The 19,159-nt window shown below is 41.4% G+C and overlaps 1 protein-coding gene across 1 annotated transcript; it reads left to right on the top strand.

Moving 5' to 3' along the window:
* The first annotated feature begins 14,242 nt into the window (after positions 1 to 14,242).
* B3GNT4 (UDP-GlcNAc:betaGal beta-1,3-N-acetylglucosaminyltransferase 4) lies at positions 14,243 to 19,159 on the top strand. The gene is made up of 2 exons (XM_072600583.1): positions 14,243 to 14,573; positions 17,891 to 19,159. Exons 1-2 carry the CDS (start codon positions 14,437 to 14,439, stop codon positions 18,963 to 18,965), a joined length of 1,212 nt encoding a protein of 403 aa, XP_072456684.1. The 5' UTR covers positions 14,243 to 14,436; the 3' UTR covers positions 18,966 to 19,159.

Consider the following 19,159-nt stretch of genomic DNA (forward strand, 5'->3'; position numbering starts at 1 on the left):
TAACATAATGCATTATGGAGCCAGAAATGTTCTGGCTACCCAGTGTAGAAATCTTCTGGCTTATGTACATTTTGCTGTGAGAAAGGAACTCTCCTAGTTGAACAAATCATAAATTTAGTAAGATAAGACAATTAACAAAGTAATGTTGGTCAGGCCTTGCGGTTCCAGGCTGGGTAAACATATGTCTTGGTGATAAGGAAATCCCACCACTAGTAAGTGGCAGACTTCCTGCCCTAAACAGATAACTGACATAGGAAAGGGTAAACAATGTTCAATAGAAATTACAACCTAAGATGTCTATATTTGCTTTACCATTAATATGCCATAACATAGTATTGTTGACCTGAAAACTTGGTTAGAGAAAAGGCAACAGGCTAAATGCATACATTTTATGATTTAATTAATTAAGCAATTCCCCATAAAGGAAACAGTTACATAGCGCTATGGAGCCAGGATCAGAACTGGCTGACTTGGTACAGAAATTGACTGTCTTAAGTACATTTTGCCATGAGGAAGAAGTTCTCTTAGATAAACACACTGCAAACAAAGTGGCCTCAGTTGGGTTTTATGATCCCAAGCTATGGGCACCTTCTTTCTGTAGCATATCTCTGTGATTTAAGATAAGGAAAAGGTCCCATCACCCAGATAACAGACATCCTGTCCTAAACAGGCCTTTGAAGTTATTATCTTAACAGAGTTTGACAAAAGCTGAAGTCATACCCCAAGGTATTTCTGTTTTTCTCTTAACACTAGGATGCTAGAAGAAGAGTCTGATAAGGAAGTCCTATTTGCCCATCAATAGGCATCCTCTAAACAAAGGAGCCTATTAGGTCCAGGCTCTTCTTAATTCAAACTTTGGCCCTTATTAAAGTCTAAAATGTATATTAAATATTAACAGTATGTGTCTACAAATACTAAGATATGGAAAACATCCCGTTATTCAAGATAGTGTCCCAGGTCAAAGGTCTCCCAAGGAATGTAGAGTCAGCCTTGGCTGGTTTTTGCTGACATAGGAAAGGCATTCTCTGAGTTTGCTTCAGAGAGAACAAAGAGATTATTCCAAAATTTTATATTAAACATTATCATATCAAACAATTCAATTCAGAAACATGGAGTTCTGCAGATCATCAGGATACAAAATAAATCCTCAAAAATCAATAGCATTTCCATATAATAATGTGAGAAACATGCTTACTTTAAACAAAGAACAATACTTGTGAAATCAGGAAAGCTTTTATTAATTTTTACGTTCATTCTTCCTGAATGAATGGGTAGTTTCCAATGGACTGCTACAATTGTTCAGACCAATGTGAACCTTTTCATGCCCTTTCCAATTCAAATTTCCTTCCTTGCTCTCCATTGGCTAGATGCAGTCTCCTGAACATCTCACTTCATGTTCTCCTCTCTGATAGGTTCCATTTCAAACAGCTTGTTAAGCATGCATACAAGCTTCTGAGTTTTAACCTGAGCAGAAGCCTGTTTCTACTAGGTTACCACTCTGGTTAGAGCTAGCCATCTCTGGCTTACATTCTGCTATCACTCAAAGCTGGAAGGAGTTTTAATCCTATGGAAACAGAATTCCTTCTTTTGTTTCCCACAGTGACAAAAGACTTGTATAGATTAAATTACAGAGCACTACTTAAGAGATTAAAGGACAATCTAAAAACATAAAGGGTAAACCCTTAGCTAATCTGATTTTTTAAAGAGAGTAAAAATCAAAGCAAAATAACAAATGAGCAAGGTGAAATGACAGAAACACCAGAAGAATGAAAAGAACAATTTGAGCATATCATGCAGTTATATTCTAACAAAAATGAGAGCACAAAAGAAACAGAAAATATAAAATTTTTAAAAATATAAAATACCCAAATTATCAGAAAACTAGAAAGAGATCTTAAATAATCCAATATCAGAAAAGGAAATACATGTAGCTATAAAGTAGCTATCAAAGAAAAAACCCATGGACCAGATAAATTCACAGGAGGATTCTATCAAACTTTTAAAGGACCGTTATTACCCTTCACAAATTGTTTTGAAAAATTGAGAAAGAAAGAACACTATCAGAATCCTTTTATGAGATAAATATGGTGCTAATAACCAGGGAAACCAGGGAAATCTAAACCAGGGAAAGATAAAACATGCAAAGAAAATATAAACCAATATAACCAATTATTTATTTACTGTGAACTAATTACATTAATTATAGACCAATGTAATTGACTCAAGATATTTAAACAAAATCCTATCAAACAGATTACAGCAATTTATCCACTAAATCATTCATTATGATCAAGTTGGATTTATGCAAAGGATGCAAGGGTGGTTGAACATTAGGAAAACAATCAACACAATCATATTAAAACTCAGAATATTCCAAAGCACATGATTATCTTAATAGATGCAGGAAAAGCCCTTGATGAAGTACAACACTCTTTTATGCTAAAAACCTTACAAAATGTAGGCATAGTGGGAACTTTTTTAATGCCTTAAAAAAAAAATCTATCTAAAAACAAAAGCATCATATGTAATGGGGATACCCAAGAACCTTTTCCAATAAATACAAAAGTGGAGTAAGGATACTCATTGTCCCCATTATTTTTTGACATATGACTGGAAATGTTAGCAATAGCAAAAAGACAAAAAAAGGAATTAAATATAGGTAGAGAAGACATAATCCCTGTTGCTGATATGTTGCTATTGTCTGAGATGGCAAGACCCCTACTCAAACTGACTACTCAGAGGCATCTCAAAGTATAAACAGAAAGTCCTTTATTCGGTTCTTGCAAGGACCAGAATTCACCCTTCTCCAAGCAGATTGGAGGAGGGGAAGCATTTTATAGAAGTAGATGCAAGGTTATATAGCAGAAAACCACAAATCCCCCTTACCCTTTTGGTCAAGAGCCTGAACAAGCAGTCCTATTTTCAGAAATAAGGAAATAGAAGTCTGCAGCCTGAGCTAGCAGTCTCTATTTCAAAAATAAGGAAATGGGAATCAGCAAAACTGGAGAGAGGGGCAACAGATGGTTTCACAACCTCAAGTTTCCCCATATCATATGATTTTTGATAAATTGAAACTCAGGCATTATGTCTGCTTTACTTTAGATTTAGGTCCCTGAGAAGTCTTCACTGACTTATCACATTCAATCCCTCCTTTTATTTTTTATTCCTTTGAAGACTTCTCATGCCATTCCTGGTACATTTGCTCAACCAGGGAATTATCTTTGTCCACTAGTTCATCCCCTTCCTCCACATTCATAGGGATCTACCCTTGTTCATTCAAAATCATCATGTTAATCTTGGTAGTAATCATTTTTGATATGATATGATATGATATGATACTATTCTAGTAATTAATTGCATCATGGGAGGCAGGCAGACAGGTAAAAGAATAATGCCGCTTAATACAATGAGCACAAACCACAGTATTTGTTTCCACCAGCTACCCCCAAACCACGACCACCAGGATGTATTGAAAGGAGAAGACCAAGTTTGGATGGGAACATGGGCAATCTTTAAAATTCCTGTTTCCACACCTAAATCCAATCAATAAATACCTCCTCACATTCTTTCCCTCATGAATTCTTCCCTTCATCTAACCCCCTTTACATGAATATAGGGAGGGAGCAAAGTTGACCAAAGCATTGACCAATTACAAGGGGGGCAGTCCCCTTGTTATAAACACAGATACAGAGATTCAAAATACAAAGGCAGATCAATGAATTATCATTCAGGGGTTCCATCTCATACAGCAGTCTGGGGAGGAACATCATCTGATGCAGTTTTCTGGTCTGGATGCTCCCTCAGGCTGTCTTCAGCACAGCATCTCTGCATCTTCTTTCCTTTATCTTCTTGTAGAAATCCAGATGTCCACTCTCCTACAAAACTGACCTTAATACCATTTTAGATGACCATTCCTAAGCTTTATACACTTACCACTCTTACAAAATCAAAAATGGAACTTTAGCCAGTTGTCTTATTTAAGAAATTCACATTAGAACCCAGTTTTTTACATTTTACATTTCCCCATCAGGAAGATGAGAAGATCAGGAGTCAATAACAAGCTCCAGTACTTACATAAATACAATAAATAGTCATTTTTAACACAGTACATATCACATCATAAAACAATTCCAACTTCTGGTCATGTGATGCTTCTTCTAAAGCATTTACAATATGGACCATAAACCATTTTTCTTTTAACATTAACCAACTGAGACAAAAATAATAATGACCATATATGCTAACTTCACAAATCCTTGATCTAATTGTCCCTACACTATTACTAAGAATTAAGGAACCCTAACTTATTATCGTTGATCTAAAGTCCTAATCTTAATAGCTTAATTTTAGACTTAACCTCAGATGTTCCCCTACCAACAATCTATAATTCAATAGATCTGGTGCTAAACCTTTGATTACAGGAAATTGCTACTAAGAGTAGGGACATTTCAGGGGAAACAACATCTCCCTAACTTCATGTCAACTCCCGGCAGGAGCAGCTTGTCAACTGGCATTCAGACAGGCTTGAAGTCTGCCAGGTGTCAGTGGGGAAATTGAGTCAGGAGAATCCTACCTCAGCCCAGGCTGAATAGCCACTCTCCCACCCTTCCCATGAGATCACCTTTTTGCAGTTCATACCAGCATCTCACAAGCCTACTGGCATCATGGATTGGAGGCTCAGACTGCCTTTCTTACTATCCATACCTGGAGTTAGACTCATAAGAACAGTCAGTTAATAGTCCCATAAAATCTGAAAATAGCAAGTTCCAATAACCAGGTTCCAATAATCGCATTGGCTAAGGAACATATTTTAAAGTAAGTCTTAGATGGCTTACATGCCTTTCTATACCTGTTCTGGTTCCTGATTAAATAACAATCCTAAAATCAAATTTACCATTAAAGCCTTAGGTTATTGCTCTAATAGCTTCACATCTGTTTCCCAAACTACTCTGTCCCTTCCTAACCTTGCTCAATCTAACAGAATGAGCTACACATATGATAAGTTCAAAAACTAACTTCAACTTATGTTCATAAAATGAATTCACATCAAACAGGAACATTTAACTTTTCTATCAATTCCAAATTTGACCAGAGGTTACCTGCCTCTAAGAAACTTAGACTGGAATTCTTTTCTCCAAACCAAAGATGTCTCTGATTTAGTCTCAATCTCAGTAATTAATTCAGTCAATAGTATTTACCCAATTGGTCTTTGTAACAGATAAAAGATTTTATTCCCAAATTGGGACCTTTGTCCACTATCTCCAAAGGGTTTTAGTCCCATTTGTCTAAAAAGGTCCTGAAAAACCTCACTTTGAAAACTCCTTGGTTTTCCCCATGCTAACTGTCTCTCCTGAGGCCCACTGTATCACTATGCTCAAATCCCTGTTCTATTTCCCACTCTTAATCCTATCAATCCAAATCTCCAGGTTACTGACCACTTCCATCAAGACCATGCTGGGAATCCCTAGGCTGCCTGGGGTCACCCTGGGCTCTTTCTTCAGTCCTTCAGTGGATAAGATACAATTCAACTTTAAACCACATCACATTTATACTGTTGTTTCATCTCCACTTTCTAGCCAGACTCAAAAATAGATAAGTGGGAAACTTTAAAGGGAGTGCTCCTTTTCAAAGGAAAACAATGGGGAAACTGAGCCAAAAGGATTCCATCCCAGGCTGAGGACACAATTGTCCCCTGAGGTTTGTACCTTAGATAATAAGTTTCACTAATCAAAAATTTTACCAGGACTCACATCTTAAATTTTAAATTTGTCCTAAAAGCCAATCACTAGAGTTTATCACCTTAAACGAGTTCCTGGTTCAGGAACTCCATATACAGCTTATATTTTGTATAGAGATTACAACTTTAACAAAGTGAAGAGCCATACCACTTGGATGATCATTTAGACTCTCCTAAATCTTAGCTGCCCCTGCGTGGGGATGGGGCCAACTCCTCTCCTTTCACAACAGAAAGTTAACATCTCTTCTCTGAGCGTCTCCAGTTCAGATTAGATCTTAAGAAGTCCTCCTGACTGGATTTCAGAAGGAAAGCGGGGGAGGGCAGGAGGCTTTTTGTCTTAAAATTCCTGGTCTCCCTTATCTTGTCCCTTATCTTCCAAACCCCCTCATAAAACCTGAAGTTATTATAACAGATTAGCTTACAAATATAAATTTGATAAGTAGGCTTTTCAACAAAATCGTACAAAAGATTCATACAACAAAAATTGACAATTTGTCACAAAACCCTCACGAACCTAACTGGCAACAATTACAAGACCTAAAACCTTTTCACATGTGGCCATAAACTTCCTTTTTACGCACTTTTGTAAATACGCTTGATTCATAGCGAAAACCAATTTTAGTTAACAATGCAATTTCTAATAGAGCAACGTTTAGATTTACTTAAAAATTAAAACTATTTAAGTTTACTTAAACGAACCATTCCCCATTCAGCTGAATGCACCTCCACATCACTTTGCACAATAACCTTACCATGTAGGCATACTCTTATTACCCTGATCCGATAAAGTCAGCTTAAATTTGGTTGAGCTGTTTACTATATTAAATCAAGTTGTCATTTTTCTTTCTCTTGTCTCAAATGTCTCAATCCCATTACTCAGATTGTCTAGTTCCTTCACATCTTTAACTATAACTTTCTGCACTAGAATCCCTCTTCTAGCTTAAAGCAAAGTGAACTCTACCATTATGTAGTGAACATCAGTATTTTCTTCACTTATCAGATTTCTGTCACATCCTTTTTAAAACTCCAATCTATTCAGCAATTGCATTCAATTAATATTACACCTAACAAATACCCTTTACAGTCATAAATGCCAGATAATAGTATCATTTTCTACCTAATCCTGACAGGAAGAGCATTTTCAGATGCTGCTTATTATTCCTTCAGGACAAATTTTAACTTGAAATAATGATAACCATCTTCTATAATCAAACCCTTCTGTATTTGCATGAAAAATTTCTGCCCTCTTTTTTTTTCTGAGTCAGGCCTTGTCTGCATTCGTAAACAAATGGAAAGGCTTTCCAGTTCATGCCTCATTGTGGGTAAGACAGGAAATGAATTAGATGCTAGTTAGCCTGCCTTTCTTTTAGTCAGAGGGGGAGATAAGCTCCCCTCAGCCTTCCTGCTCTTACCCGCCAGTTGCCTCACAAAGTGTCAGAGAAGACAGAGACACAAACCACAGACACAGACTTTCATTCACACACAACACATACAGACAAAACATTGAACAAATACTTTTCACCCAATTTTGAATTTGTTTTCCTCATCCTCTTGGGTGCTGATCTACAGAGTCTAGGTGGGCTTGTAGGGCATCCCTCACAAGACTTCTGTTCTGCTTTATCAACTCAAAAGCATCCTACCTAGGTGACTTCCTCCAGGCTACTGAATTCTCGGAGGATCCATGCTTTGGCCAGATCATGCCTCCTCCGGTATCTTTTTCACCCCATACAAAACAATGATACTTGATCATTTACTTTTTATCTTTTCCTTTATATTTTGGTACTCCAAACTGGTATTCCAATTTTGTAATCTATTTCCCAAGGGACTATTTACTGGTATGCTCTGACTCTGTTTGGAAGCACAGGGTTTGGATTGCTCCTTCTTCATTTTGCACGAGGGCTGCCACGCAGACACCTCCAAGTCTAGACACCTCATATCTAAGACTCACTGGACTGTTCCCTGAACATCCATGGTGGGGGTCACCTTTCCCCTGGGGTCTGCAGTTGACTAATTTGGTTGGAAGCTGTCACCAGTCTTCCCGAGTCTGAGACTCTCAAAACTGACCCCCAGACCCACGAGTGCTTACCTGTGGGTTATGCACGCATAAGTTAACCTGACTGACAACCACAAATAGCAACCGTTCTGCATTTCAGTTCCTTCAGAGCTTCAGAGTTTTAGAGTCCCTGTACTTTCTGTTTCTTCTGAGTTCCTCTGCTTCAGGTTGTTACTTCACAGAGAGGGAGGTCCTGTGCTCAGTTGCAAGGACCATTGGAGAAAATCTCTCAACGGGCTTCTGCCCTTGAACCAAAGCACTGACTGCCTCTCTGGGAAGTCACGTGATCCCAGACCAAGCCCCCAAGAACTGTGTGGGATGGCGAGATCCCTACTCAAATTGACTACTCAGAGGCATCTCAAAGTATAAACAGAAAGTCCTTTATTCGGTTCTTGCAAGGACCAGAATTCACCCTCCTCCAAGCAGATTGGAGGAGGGGAAGCATTTTACAGAAGTAGAGGCAAGGTAATATAGCAGAAAACCACAAAACCCCCCTTCTTACCCTTTTGGTCAAGAGCCTGAACAAGCAGTCCTATTTTCAGAAATAAGGAAATGGGAATCAGTGAAACTGGGGAGAGGGGCGAAAGATGGCTTCACAACCTCAAATTTCCCCATATCATATGATTTTTGATAAATTGAAACTCAGGCGTTATATCTGCTTTACTTTAGACTTAGGTCCCTGAGAAGTCTTCGCTGACTTATCACATTCACTACAAACTTAAGTTTCAGCAATTGTTACAGGCTACAAAATAAATTCTCAAAAATCAACAGCATTTCCATATAATAATAATGAAATGCAAGAAGCAATAATAGGGAAATCTTATTTTGAATAACTACAAAATGCACGGAATATTTGGGGATCAACCTCCTAAAACACACAAAAGACTTGTATAGATTAAATTGCAAAGCACTACTTAAGGGATTAAAGAACACCCTAAAAAGCTGGAGGAATATTCACTGCATATGGCTAGGCCTTGCTAACACAATAAAAACAACAATACTACTAAAATTAATTTATCCTTTTAATGCTATACCAATTAAGAGGATATTTTAGATTTTGATAAAATTATAACAAGATTCATTTGGGAAAAAAACCCAAAAGATCCAGAACAATGAGAGAAACAATGAAAAGAGAAGAGATAACACTTTCAGTCCTCGAACTTATTATAAAGCAGTTGTCATCAAAACCATCTAGTATTGGTTAAAAAATAGAAAGGTCAACAGAATAGACTAAAAGTAGATTCAGAAACAATAGAACTTAACAAGCCAATGTTTGATAAAGTACAAAACATAAGTTACCTGGAGGGAAACTCTCTATTTGATAAAACTGTTGAGAAAGCTAGAAAGCACTCTGGTAGAATTGAGGCTTAGATCAACACCTTATACCATACTCCACAATACATCCGAAATGAATACTTGACCTTAATATTAATATTAACCTTAATATTAAAGATCACACAACTAAAAAATTAGAAAATTAAAAAAAATCATATACCTCTCATAGCTATGGGCAAAATATGTATTTTTAACCAAACAAAATATAGAGGCAAATAAAAAAAATGAAACTGATAGCTCTGTTATTCAAGTATTCAAATATGAATACTTGAAGCTGAAAAGCTTCTGCACGTACAACATTAATGTGTCTAGGATAAGAAGGTAAGTGGTCTAATGGGAAAAAAAAATTTTGTATCAAATTTCTCTCATGAGGGTTTAGTATCCAAGATATATAAAATAATTACTCTATGAGGTTAATAGCCATTCCCCAATTGTTGTGTTTGTCCTTCATTTTCGAAGAGGACCATGACATGAAGATGATGACATGACTTGCAGTTGACTTTGATTTGAGTGAGGGAGGGCTGTGCAAGGTCACCAACCTTGCTTTCTTCTCCTGAGCCATCTGGGTCCATTCCCCAATACATAAATGGTCAAAGAATATGAACAAATATTTCTCAAAAGAAGAACTGCAAAATATTTGCAACTACATGAAAAAAATGTTCCAAATCATTATAATGATAGAGGCAGATCAAAATAACCTTATTTCACCTCGTACCCTGCAAGTTGGCAAAAATGACCAAAAATGAACAGTCAGTGTTCTGGGTGTTGTGAGAAGATAGGCACACTAAAACATTGTTGGCAGAGTTATGAAATGGTACAACCCTTTTGGAAAGCAATTTAAAATTATGCCCATAAAATGACTAAAATGTTCATAGTCTTTGAACCAGTGACATTATTGCTGGGCTTACACCTCAAGGAAGCCATCAATAAGAAAAAAAAGTTCTTTGCATGTTTTATCTTTCCCTGGTTTAGGTATTAAGCACCATATTTTTCTCATACAAGGATTCTAGTAGTGTTCTTTCTCAAAAAGTCAACTGCAAGATATACTCCAAGATATTTATAGCAGCATGTTTGGTGATAGCAAAGGATTATTAACAGAGCAGATGCCTGAAGAATAGCTAAACAAATTGTGGTACATGAATGTAATAGAATACTCCTTTGTTGTAAGAAATGATGCATGCGATGAATACAGGGAAGCATGGGAAGATACATATGAACTGATGCAGAGTAAAATCAGTGGAACTAAGAAAACAATACACAGAGCAACTACAACAATGTAACCGGACAGAACAATGCATATCCCAAACTCAAAAACAAATGTAACAAAATTGTAAAGATCAAGTTGGATTCTAATGAAAAAATATGAAATGATACCCCCAACCTGGCCCTTGGTGGAAGAGGGAGATACACAGGTTAACATTATACATTGCACATGTTTTTGGACTTTCTCAATGTATTGATCAGTTATGTTGATTTTTTTCTCTCTCAAAAACAACAATCCAGTATTCGTCATATAAGATAACTCTTAGAGAGGAGAAAGGAGAGATACTATGGTGATGGAAGTCAGCAGAAACATCAATAAAATATATTTTTAAAAAATTTAAAAATAGTATTGAAATCACTGTATTCTTGGTTCTGTTCATTTCACTCTGCATTAGTTCACACAAGTTATTTCAGATTTCTTTGAATACTTCCCTTTCTCAAAGTACAATAATATTCCATTATATTCATACACTATAATTCCTTCATTTCCCAATTGATATGTACATCTATAGTTTCCAATTCTTAGCTATAACAAAAAGTGCTGCTATTTGTACATATCCATCTTTTATCTATTTTGGGTATATACCTGATAGTGGTAACACTGAGTCAAAAAGGAACAATTCGATGGTTTTGGGGGGGTGCAGTTTCAAGTTACTATAGAATGATTGAACTACTTCATGTTTCTACCTGTAGTGTCTTTGTATGACTGTCCTTCCATAGCCCCTCCAAGAATGGTCTTTTTTCATTTTGGTCATCTTTGTCAATGTGATGGATATAAGGCAAAACACTGAAATTGTTTTCATTTATATTTTTCTTATTATAATGATATGGAACATTTTAAAATAGAATTGTCAAGAGTTTCATTTTTTTCTTTTGAGAATTGCCTGTTTATGTGCTTTGTCCATTTATTTGTTGGGGAATGGCTCTTTTTTGTATCTATGTAGTTCATTTCCCCAGATCTCTTCTAAACTCTTAGAATAGCCTCCAATTGGTCTTCCTGTCTCAAGTCTCTCCTCACTCCAATCCATCCCTCATAGAGTTACTAAAAAAATGTTGCTAAAATACAGGTCTGACTACATCACCCACCACTAACCAATAAATTCCAGTGACTTCCTATTACTTTGGGATCAAATATAAATGCATTTGGCATTTAAAGTTGTTCACAACCTGTTCCCATCCTATCTTTCTAGTCTTCTGTCTTGAGATCCTGGAAGATCATAACCTAGAGAAAAGAACAAACAGGACCTCAGGAAATAAAATTCAGAAGCCTAGAGCTTGTTCTTACTACAAAGTTCCAATTCATAAGGTAAGGCTGGAAAAATGAGCAAATAAAAAAATTTCCACAATAAATAACGACTATGGCACCAGGGATAGATAAGACACAAACTTAGAAGAAAAGAGTACCACCAAAATATTTACAAGCAAAGCCTCAAAGAAAAAAACAACTTGAACTCCAATTTCAACTAGAATTTCTGGAAGAAATGATGAGAATTAAAATGATATTACAAATTAAGTGAGCACTGTGGAAAATAATTAGAAAAGAAATGAGATCTTTGCAAAACACTCTTGGAACTAACAACTTAGAAAAAGAGGTACAAAACCTTATCCAATTTATAACAGACTCCTTGAAGAATGTATTAAAAAGCAGAATATAATGTTTACAAGAAACACAAAATGTTAAAATGAGAGGCTAGAACCAAAATCATGTTTCAACAGAATTAGATAAAAGGTGATTTAGAGAACACTTAGACCTCCCTATTTTGAAGTCAGCACCTGCCATTTCTCTGATTTCCACTCAGACCTACACTCTTCAGAGACTTGAAATAGGGATTAGGGGCAGCTAGGTGGCACAGTGAATACGGGTCAGGAGGACCTGAGTTCAAATGTGACCTCAGACACCTGACGCTGGGCAAGTCGATTAACACTGATTTAGAGAAAGTATTTCAGCTATAAAGTGACTACTGTTGTTGATGTCAGTAAGGTTTTTAAAAATACAGAGAGCTTCTTTTCTGGTGGCAAAGAATTGGGAATTGAGGGGATGTCCATCAATTGGGGAATAGGTAAACAGATTGTGGGGTGTTTGCTTATAATGGAGAAAACATGAACTGATGCAAAGTGAAATGAGTGGACTCAGGAGAGCATTGTACACAGTAACAGCAGTATTGTAGGATGATCAGCTGTGTGAATGACTTAGCTATTCCCTACAATACAATGATCTAAGACAACTCTGAAAGACCTATGATGAAAAATACTATCTATCCCCAGAGAAAGAACTGATGAAGTCTTAATGAAGATTGAAATATACTTTATTACTTTATTTTTCTTGTGTTTGTATTTTGGTCTATGTTTTCTTTTACAATGTGACTAGTATGGAAATATGTTTTGCATGATTTCACATGACTACACGAAATTGCTTGCCTTCTCAACTGGGGGGTGGGGAGGAAAGGAGAGAATTTAGAACTCATTTTTAAAAAAAACAAATGTTGGAAAGTTGTTTTTACATGTAATTGTGGAAAATGAAATATTAAATAAAAAAAGAATACAGAGAGTTGAATGCTTTGAGAGATAGACAGACATATGGGGGGGAGAAAAGAGAGAGATGGGGGAGAGAAGACAGCACAGAATCTGTAGTACTCTCAGGAATCTCTTCTCCCCTTCCTGTTCAATCACACTTTTAGTTCATTATACCACCACACCTAGCCTCCCCCCAAGTTGGAAAACCTCCAAATACAGAGCTATCTTTTTCCCCATTAAGATTTTTATCTACCAGAATCCCTTCAGCTAACCACCCAGGAGAATTAACACAAGATATCCCTTTTGCATCTCAAAAGGAATTCTTATCCATGGGGTTGCCATCTCCAGTCACTAGTGCCCAAAAAACTGGAGGGGCCAGGAAGGGATTCCTATAGTTGTTATAGGATTGGTACAGTTGTTCTGGAAATCATTTTGGAACGATGTAAGTTACTAAGATCTTCATACCCTTCGAACCCGTGATTCAAGCAGTCAACATTAAGTACTATGAATGAATGAATGGATGGATGGATGGAATGAAGTATTTGCTAAGGACTATGTACAAAGCACTGGACTCAGTGCTGGAGATCACAACTAGAAAAGACAGTCCCTGCTGTCTTTATTTTTTCACAGTCTAATAGAGAAGAAAACGCCTAAGAAAGGTTCCAACTCTAAGTCTGATGGAAAGGTACCGTGGTCCCTAGGGCACAGCAGCAAAGCAGTTGTAATGTCTTTAATGCCATTTCCAGTGAAAAATATTCTCTAATCCTGAGGCATTTGACAGCATCGAGGATTCTGGTGACCAGAACATTCTTTTCTGGGTTTTCAGCGTCTGCGGCTAGAGCACCAGCAGGATCAGTGCCAGGCTGCATGCCCACCCACAGGGGTTGCTTCCCAGGAGAAAATATGAGAACAATGGACTGGAAAGATTGTTTGGTTTTTTTTAAGATTTTAATACATATTTTATTTGGTTAAATATTTCCCAATTACATGTAAACATGTTTAACATTTTGAGTTTCAAATTCTCTCCCTTTCTTCTGCCCCTCCCCCATCCTTTGAGAAGTTAAGTAGTCTAAGACATATTTCCATATTAGCCGAAGCATTGCTATTCTTTTTTTTTTTTTAAGCAATCAGGGTTAAGTGACTTGTCCAGGATCACACAGCTAGTAAGGGTCGGGGCTAGATTTGCACTCAGGTCCTCCTGACTCCAGGGCCGGTGCAAGCATGGTTATTCTTGACGGGATGCGCCAGTGTCGGCGGATGCAGAACGTAGCCTCGGCAGGTGACGTCCTGACGCTACAGTTGTTGGGATTAAATTCGTACTACTTATAGATGAAGAAGCTGAGGCGGAGAGATGAAGGACCTGCCCAAATGGCGAGTTCTTTGAGCTACAGCAGAGGGATGCCGCCTCCCTCCTTCGCTTGCGCCCCTCCCCTCTTGGCTCCAGGACTGCGCTCCCTTTCCAGCCCGCTTCCCCGGGCTGGGCCAGGAGACCCCCTGGGGTGGGCCTTTCGGAGAGTGGCAGCGGAGGGGGCCAATGGGAGGTGAGCAGAAACCGCGCCCCGCCCCTCCATCAGCCCAGGGGCCGCGTACCTGGGCTCCAGGCTCCGGACTTTGCTGCTCTCTCGAAGCCCCAGCAAGTGTCCGGCGCGGGCGCCCCGGCCCCCTACTCAGGTGCGTGACCCCTCCGGGGGCTCTGCTTCCCAGGCTTGCGCCGAAGGGTGGGGGGCGGGGGAGGGGGGCGTTGTGCCCAGCGCGTTGCCTTGGCAACCCTGGCCGGACTCTGTGGGACCTCATTGGTGACCCGGGAATCCCTTGGCGGCCGCGCTTCCCGCGCTCCTCTTTTCCCTGCAGAGAGGCCCGGCAAGGGCATAAGCCTCGGGCCAGGTAGGGCGCGGGGCGCGGGGAGCAGTGGGGTGGGCTGGCCGGGGAAGGAGGGCTCGCCTGTGCTCTCCTGCCACCCGCGGCCAGGGCTCCTCTGCCTCCGCGGGCGTCAGGGCAGCTCTGGGGAGCCGGGGGATGGTGGTGAGGGGAATGACTGACGTGCCCTCACCTCCCGCTGCGGACGGGCTCCCCAGAAGCAGCAATGAGGCTGAGATCGGCCGCGCGTCCCCCACTTCTGGGGGGCCTGGCAGCATTTCAGCGGGGCTGTCCTGGCCCCACAGAAAGCCCCGTCCTTCAGCGGGGGCGGGCCCCGGCAGGGGTTTGATCTCTGGCCGCCCGAGCTTTTGTTCTCTTCGGGCTGTCTGATGAATGGGCCGGGGCAGGGGCCCTTCTCCTCCGGGACCCCGTGTCTTTGACAGCGGGGACTCCCGGAGGCTGTAGAGTTAGCCCAAGCAGGGTCTTCCTTCTGAGCCTTGGGAAGCTCACCCCGCCAAGTGACCAGGAAAACGGGCTCTCAATTTGCGAGCATGGGGGTTCGGGGAAAGTATTCTCCGAGCAGGTGCTTGAGGAAGCTCTGAAAGGAGAGGGGGGCGTTTCAAACGAGGCTCTGCCAGGGTTTATCGCTCCTTGCGGTGGATACTGGAGCCATGTGCCACCGGACCCCTCCTCCCCTTTCTTCCAGCCCTCGGGTGGGCTTAGGCTTTCTCCCCACTCCACTTTCAGAACGGAAACAAGACGAGAGGCACTCTCCAGCCCAGAACTTCCAAAGTCCGTGGTTTCTGTGGAGAGCGCTGGCTTTGGAGCCAGGGGGATTTTATCATCGAGTTGCTCCAGTTGTCCGGGCCTCTCTTTCCTTATCTGTAAGATGAGAGGTTGCAAGAGATCCCTAGAGCTGGAAGAAACGTCAGAGGACATCTACTCCAAGTCCCCTCATTTTACAGGGGAGGAAACCGAAACCTGTAAAGGTTAAGAGATTTGCCCAGGGTCACACAGGTAGTGAGCATCTCAAGCACTGCATTACTCCCAAGAGCCCTTGCAGCCTTTCCTGCCTGACTCCTGAGTGGTCACAGGGCAGCCCGCTTTGGGGCATTAGTGGGGAAGGAGCCCCCAGTCTGGTGAGGTGGACACAGGTGTCATCTGTAGCCCTCAGGAATTCACTCTGCTCCAAGGAAGTTTAGCCCCGTTCAACACCTTCTTCCAAGGAGAATTTTCTGCTTTTTGCTTTGGTCTAGATCAGATCAGCCATTAAAGCTGTAGCCTGCAGGGATCATTTCATTTTCCATCTCTGAAGGCCCGTGCCCTTGCAGAGAAGGTAGCTAAGTGTTGAACTGAATTGACTCGGACATTCTCCTCTCCTGGCTTTTGCTTCTACTCTCTCTACTGGAACTGCTCCTCTGTGCTCCCTTCCCCTCCCCCAGTCTCTACCCATCAAAAGCCCACTGTCTTTCAAGGGTCAGTAAAAAGGCTGCCTTTGTGAAACCTTTCCCAGTCTGTGGATCTCTTTCTCCTCTCCCTCCCTCCCTTCCACCCTCCAGTTCCTCTGTGCCTTGTTTCTATGGCTCACTGTAATTTGGGTATGGGGGCCTGGGGCCTATTCATTTCCCTGTCTCACTGCACCTTGCATAGCGCCCTTGTTTTTCCAGTGTTTGTGGAAGGAACTGACCCGATGGACTTTGCCTTTTCTGAGTCTGAGAAGTTAACTGGGAGAGTCAGTCAGTCAATAACGATTTATGAAATACGGACCAGACACTGTGCTAAATGCCAGCGATACAAAGGAAGGCGAAAGACAGTCCCTGTTCATGGTTAATGGGACAGACAGCGTACAAACAACCATGTAGACACAAGATATACACAGGGTAAAATAATCAACAGAGGGACAGCCCTGTGTGTTGAAGGGGAATCAGGTAAGGCTTCCAGTAGAAGATAGGATTTGAGCTGGGACTTGAAGTCAGAGGCCAGGATGAGGAGGCAGAGAATTCTTGGCATAGGGGCCAGCTAGCGAAAATCCTTGGAGTCCGGAGAAGTGAGTATGAATGAAGTGAATTACATTTCAAGTAAAACAGGTCCGTGATTTTTCTAAGGAAGTCTGCTTGGGCCCTATAGACTTTATTTCCTTGAGAAGCTCAGAGCTCTTCAGATGGTGCTCCTAGATGACCAGCTGTAATAAGATTTCTTGGTTTTGCGTTTGAAGCAGCTACAACAGAAGGGACTTACAGCCAAGCAGAAAACTAGAACTCAGGTGTCTCATTCATCCGTCCATCTGCTGCCAGGGCACCCAGCCCTACCCCAGTCTGCAGCAACTGATAAAGGAAAATGTCTTACACTGAACAATGACCAGGACTCAGTTCTGGTAAAACCCTGAGGCTGAGAGCAGACTGAAATCCAAGTCTCCAGAATCACAAAGGCCAACTTAAACATAAATTCATATACAAAAAGCAAGATCTAAAAGATTTCCTTTCAGGTCTAAAAGGAACAAGTCTTAAGTGAGGAAATAAAACATTTCCTTAAAGTCTCAGTGGGGAATAAGCTTTAAAGAATTTCATTATCCATCAGAGACCGTACGGATGTAAGAAGATCCACAAGGGGTTATTAAGGGAAGTTAATTCAATAAACATTTCTTGAGTGCCTGCTTTTGGTTAGTTTCAACCTTCTGAAGTCAACACTGAAGTGTTCAGAGCTTTCAGCTCCAAACTGGGCTCTCAGTGTGGCACAGGTCGGGGACCCTTCAGCCTCAAGGTCCACTGTGGGCCCTCTATGTTCTCAGGTGCAGCCCTTTGAACCCAAACTTCAGAAAACAAATTCCCTTAATAAAAAAGGATTTTCCTTCCATGAAGTTTGGACTCAGTCAAATCCTTTTATTAAGGGGATTTGTTCTGTAAAACCTGGATTCAGTTAAGAGGTCACACTTGAGGACCTAGAGGGCCACATATGGCCTTGAGGCCACAGGTTCCCCACCTCTGGTGTACAGAATAGTCTGACAGATTCAATATGGCATTTCTCATGATTTTCTGCATTTTCTGAGTACCCTCATGGCACTGAGGGAGTTTGTCTAAGGCAGTGAGCAGTCCAGAGCCTTCTTTGCTCACGGAGCTTTCTTCTCTCTGCAGGGCTGAAATGTCCCGCAGACTCGGTTGGCTTGCCCTGTACGGTCTGTCGGTGACACTCTTCACATGTCTGCTCTTTTTGAAGAGAGAGGCCAAGCCAGCACAGCAGGCAGGGCACCCTATGGCAAGGCATCCCTTCTGGGCACCCGCAGTGTCCCATCACAGCCTGTGTCTGCCCAACTTTGAAGTGACCAATGCATCCACAGTCCTGCCTGTCCGTCACCGCCTCTTCCTGACCTATAAGCACTGCCGGAACTTCTCTACCCTATTAGAGCCCACAGGCTGCCCTGCAGACACCTTCCTCCTGCTGGCAATTAAATCACTGCCTGCTCATGTGGACCGCCGGGCAGCCATCCGAGGCACCTGGGGCCGGGTCAGCACCCTGCGCAGAGGGCAGCAGCTAAAACTGGTATTTCTCTTGGGAGTGGGGGAAACTTCCCCACCCCCTCAGTTGTTGGCTTATGAGAGTCAGGAGTTTGATGACATTTTACAATGGAACTTCACTGAGGACTTTTTCAACTTGACTCTGAAGGAGCTTCATCTTCAAAGGTGGCTGGCCACCAGCTGTCCCCAGGCTCAGTTTGTCCTCAAAGGGGATGACGATGTCTTTGTCCATGTGCCCAACGTCCTGGAGTTCCTAGAAGGGAGAGACCCCACCCAGGATCTCTTTGTAGGGGACGTGATCAGCGAAGCCCTGCCTAACAGGAACACTAGGGTCAAGTACTTCATCCCCCCATCCATGTACCGTGCTCGCCACTACCCACCCTATGCCGGAGGTGGGGGGTATGTGATGTCCCAGGCAACAGTTGGAGCACTCCGGGCTGCAGTGGAGGAGGTGGATTTATTTCCCATTGACGATGTCTTTGTGGGGATGTGCCTGAAGAAACTGGGAGTGAAGCCGACCCACCACGCAGGATTCAAGACTTTTGGGATCCGACGACCTCTGGACCCCCTAGACCCATGTCTGTACAAGGGGCTCCTGCTGGTGCACCGTCTCAGCCCCCTGGAGATGTGGACTACGTGGGCTTTGGTGAAGGATGAGGGTCTGAGGTGTGCTGCCCTTCCTGCCCTGGCCTAACTGACTGGCCGAGGGTGTGTCTGCAAGGTCCAGATGGGTAGTGTGCAGAAGCTAGCAGGGGATTTTGTTATTGGTTACTTTCTATAAAGGCTAAGAAAACAGAGCTTTTACACTAATGTACCTTGATGGGAAATTATGTCCTAAATTGTAGTCCCACAGATTCCCTTTAACTTTGATTAAAAAAAAAAAACACA

Source organism: Notamacropus eugenii, chromosome 4 (assembly GCF_028372415.1).
Source record: "Notamacropus eugenii isolate mMacEug1 chromosome 4, mMacEug1.pri_v2, whole genome shotgun sequence".
Lineage (NCBI taxonomy): Eukaryota > Metazoa > Chordata > Mammalia > Diprotodontia > Macropodidae > Notamacropus > Notamacropus eugenii.

Excerpts from the sequence above, each read along its gene's own strand:
- B3GNT4 (XM_072600583.1), top strand. The coding sequence starts at position 14,437 with ATGGGAGGTGAGCAGAAACCGCGCCCCGCCCCTCCATCAGCCCAGGGG. Across the intron at positions 14,574-17,890 it reads CGCCCCGGCCCCCTACTCAG|GGCTGAAATGTCCCGCAGAC; the intron begins GTGCGTGACCCC and ends TTCTCTCTGCAG.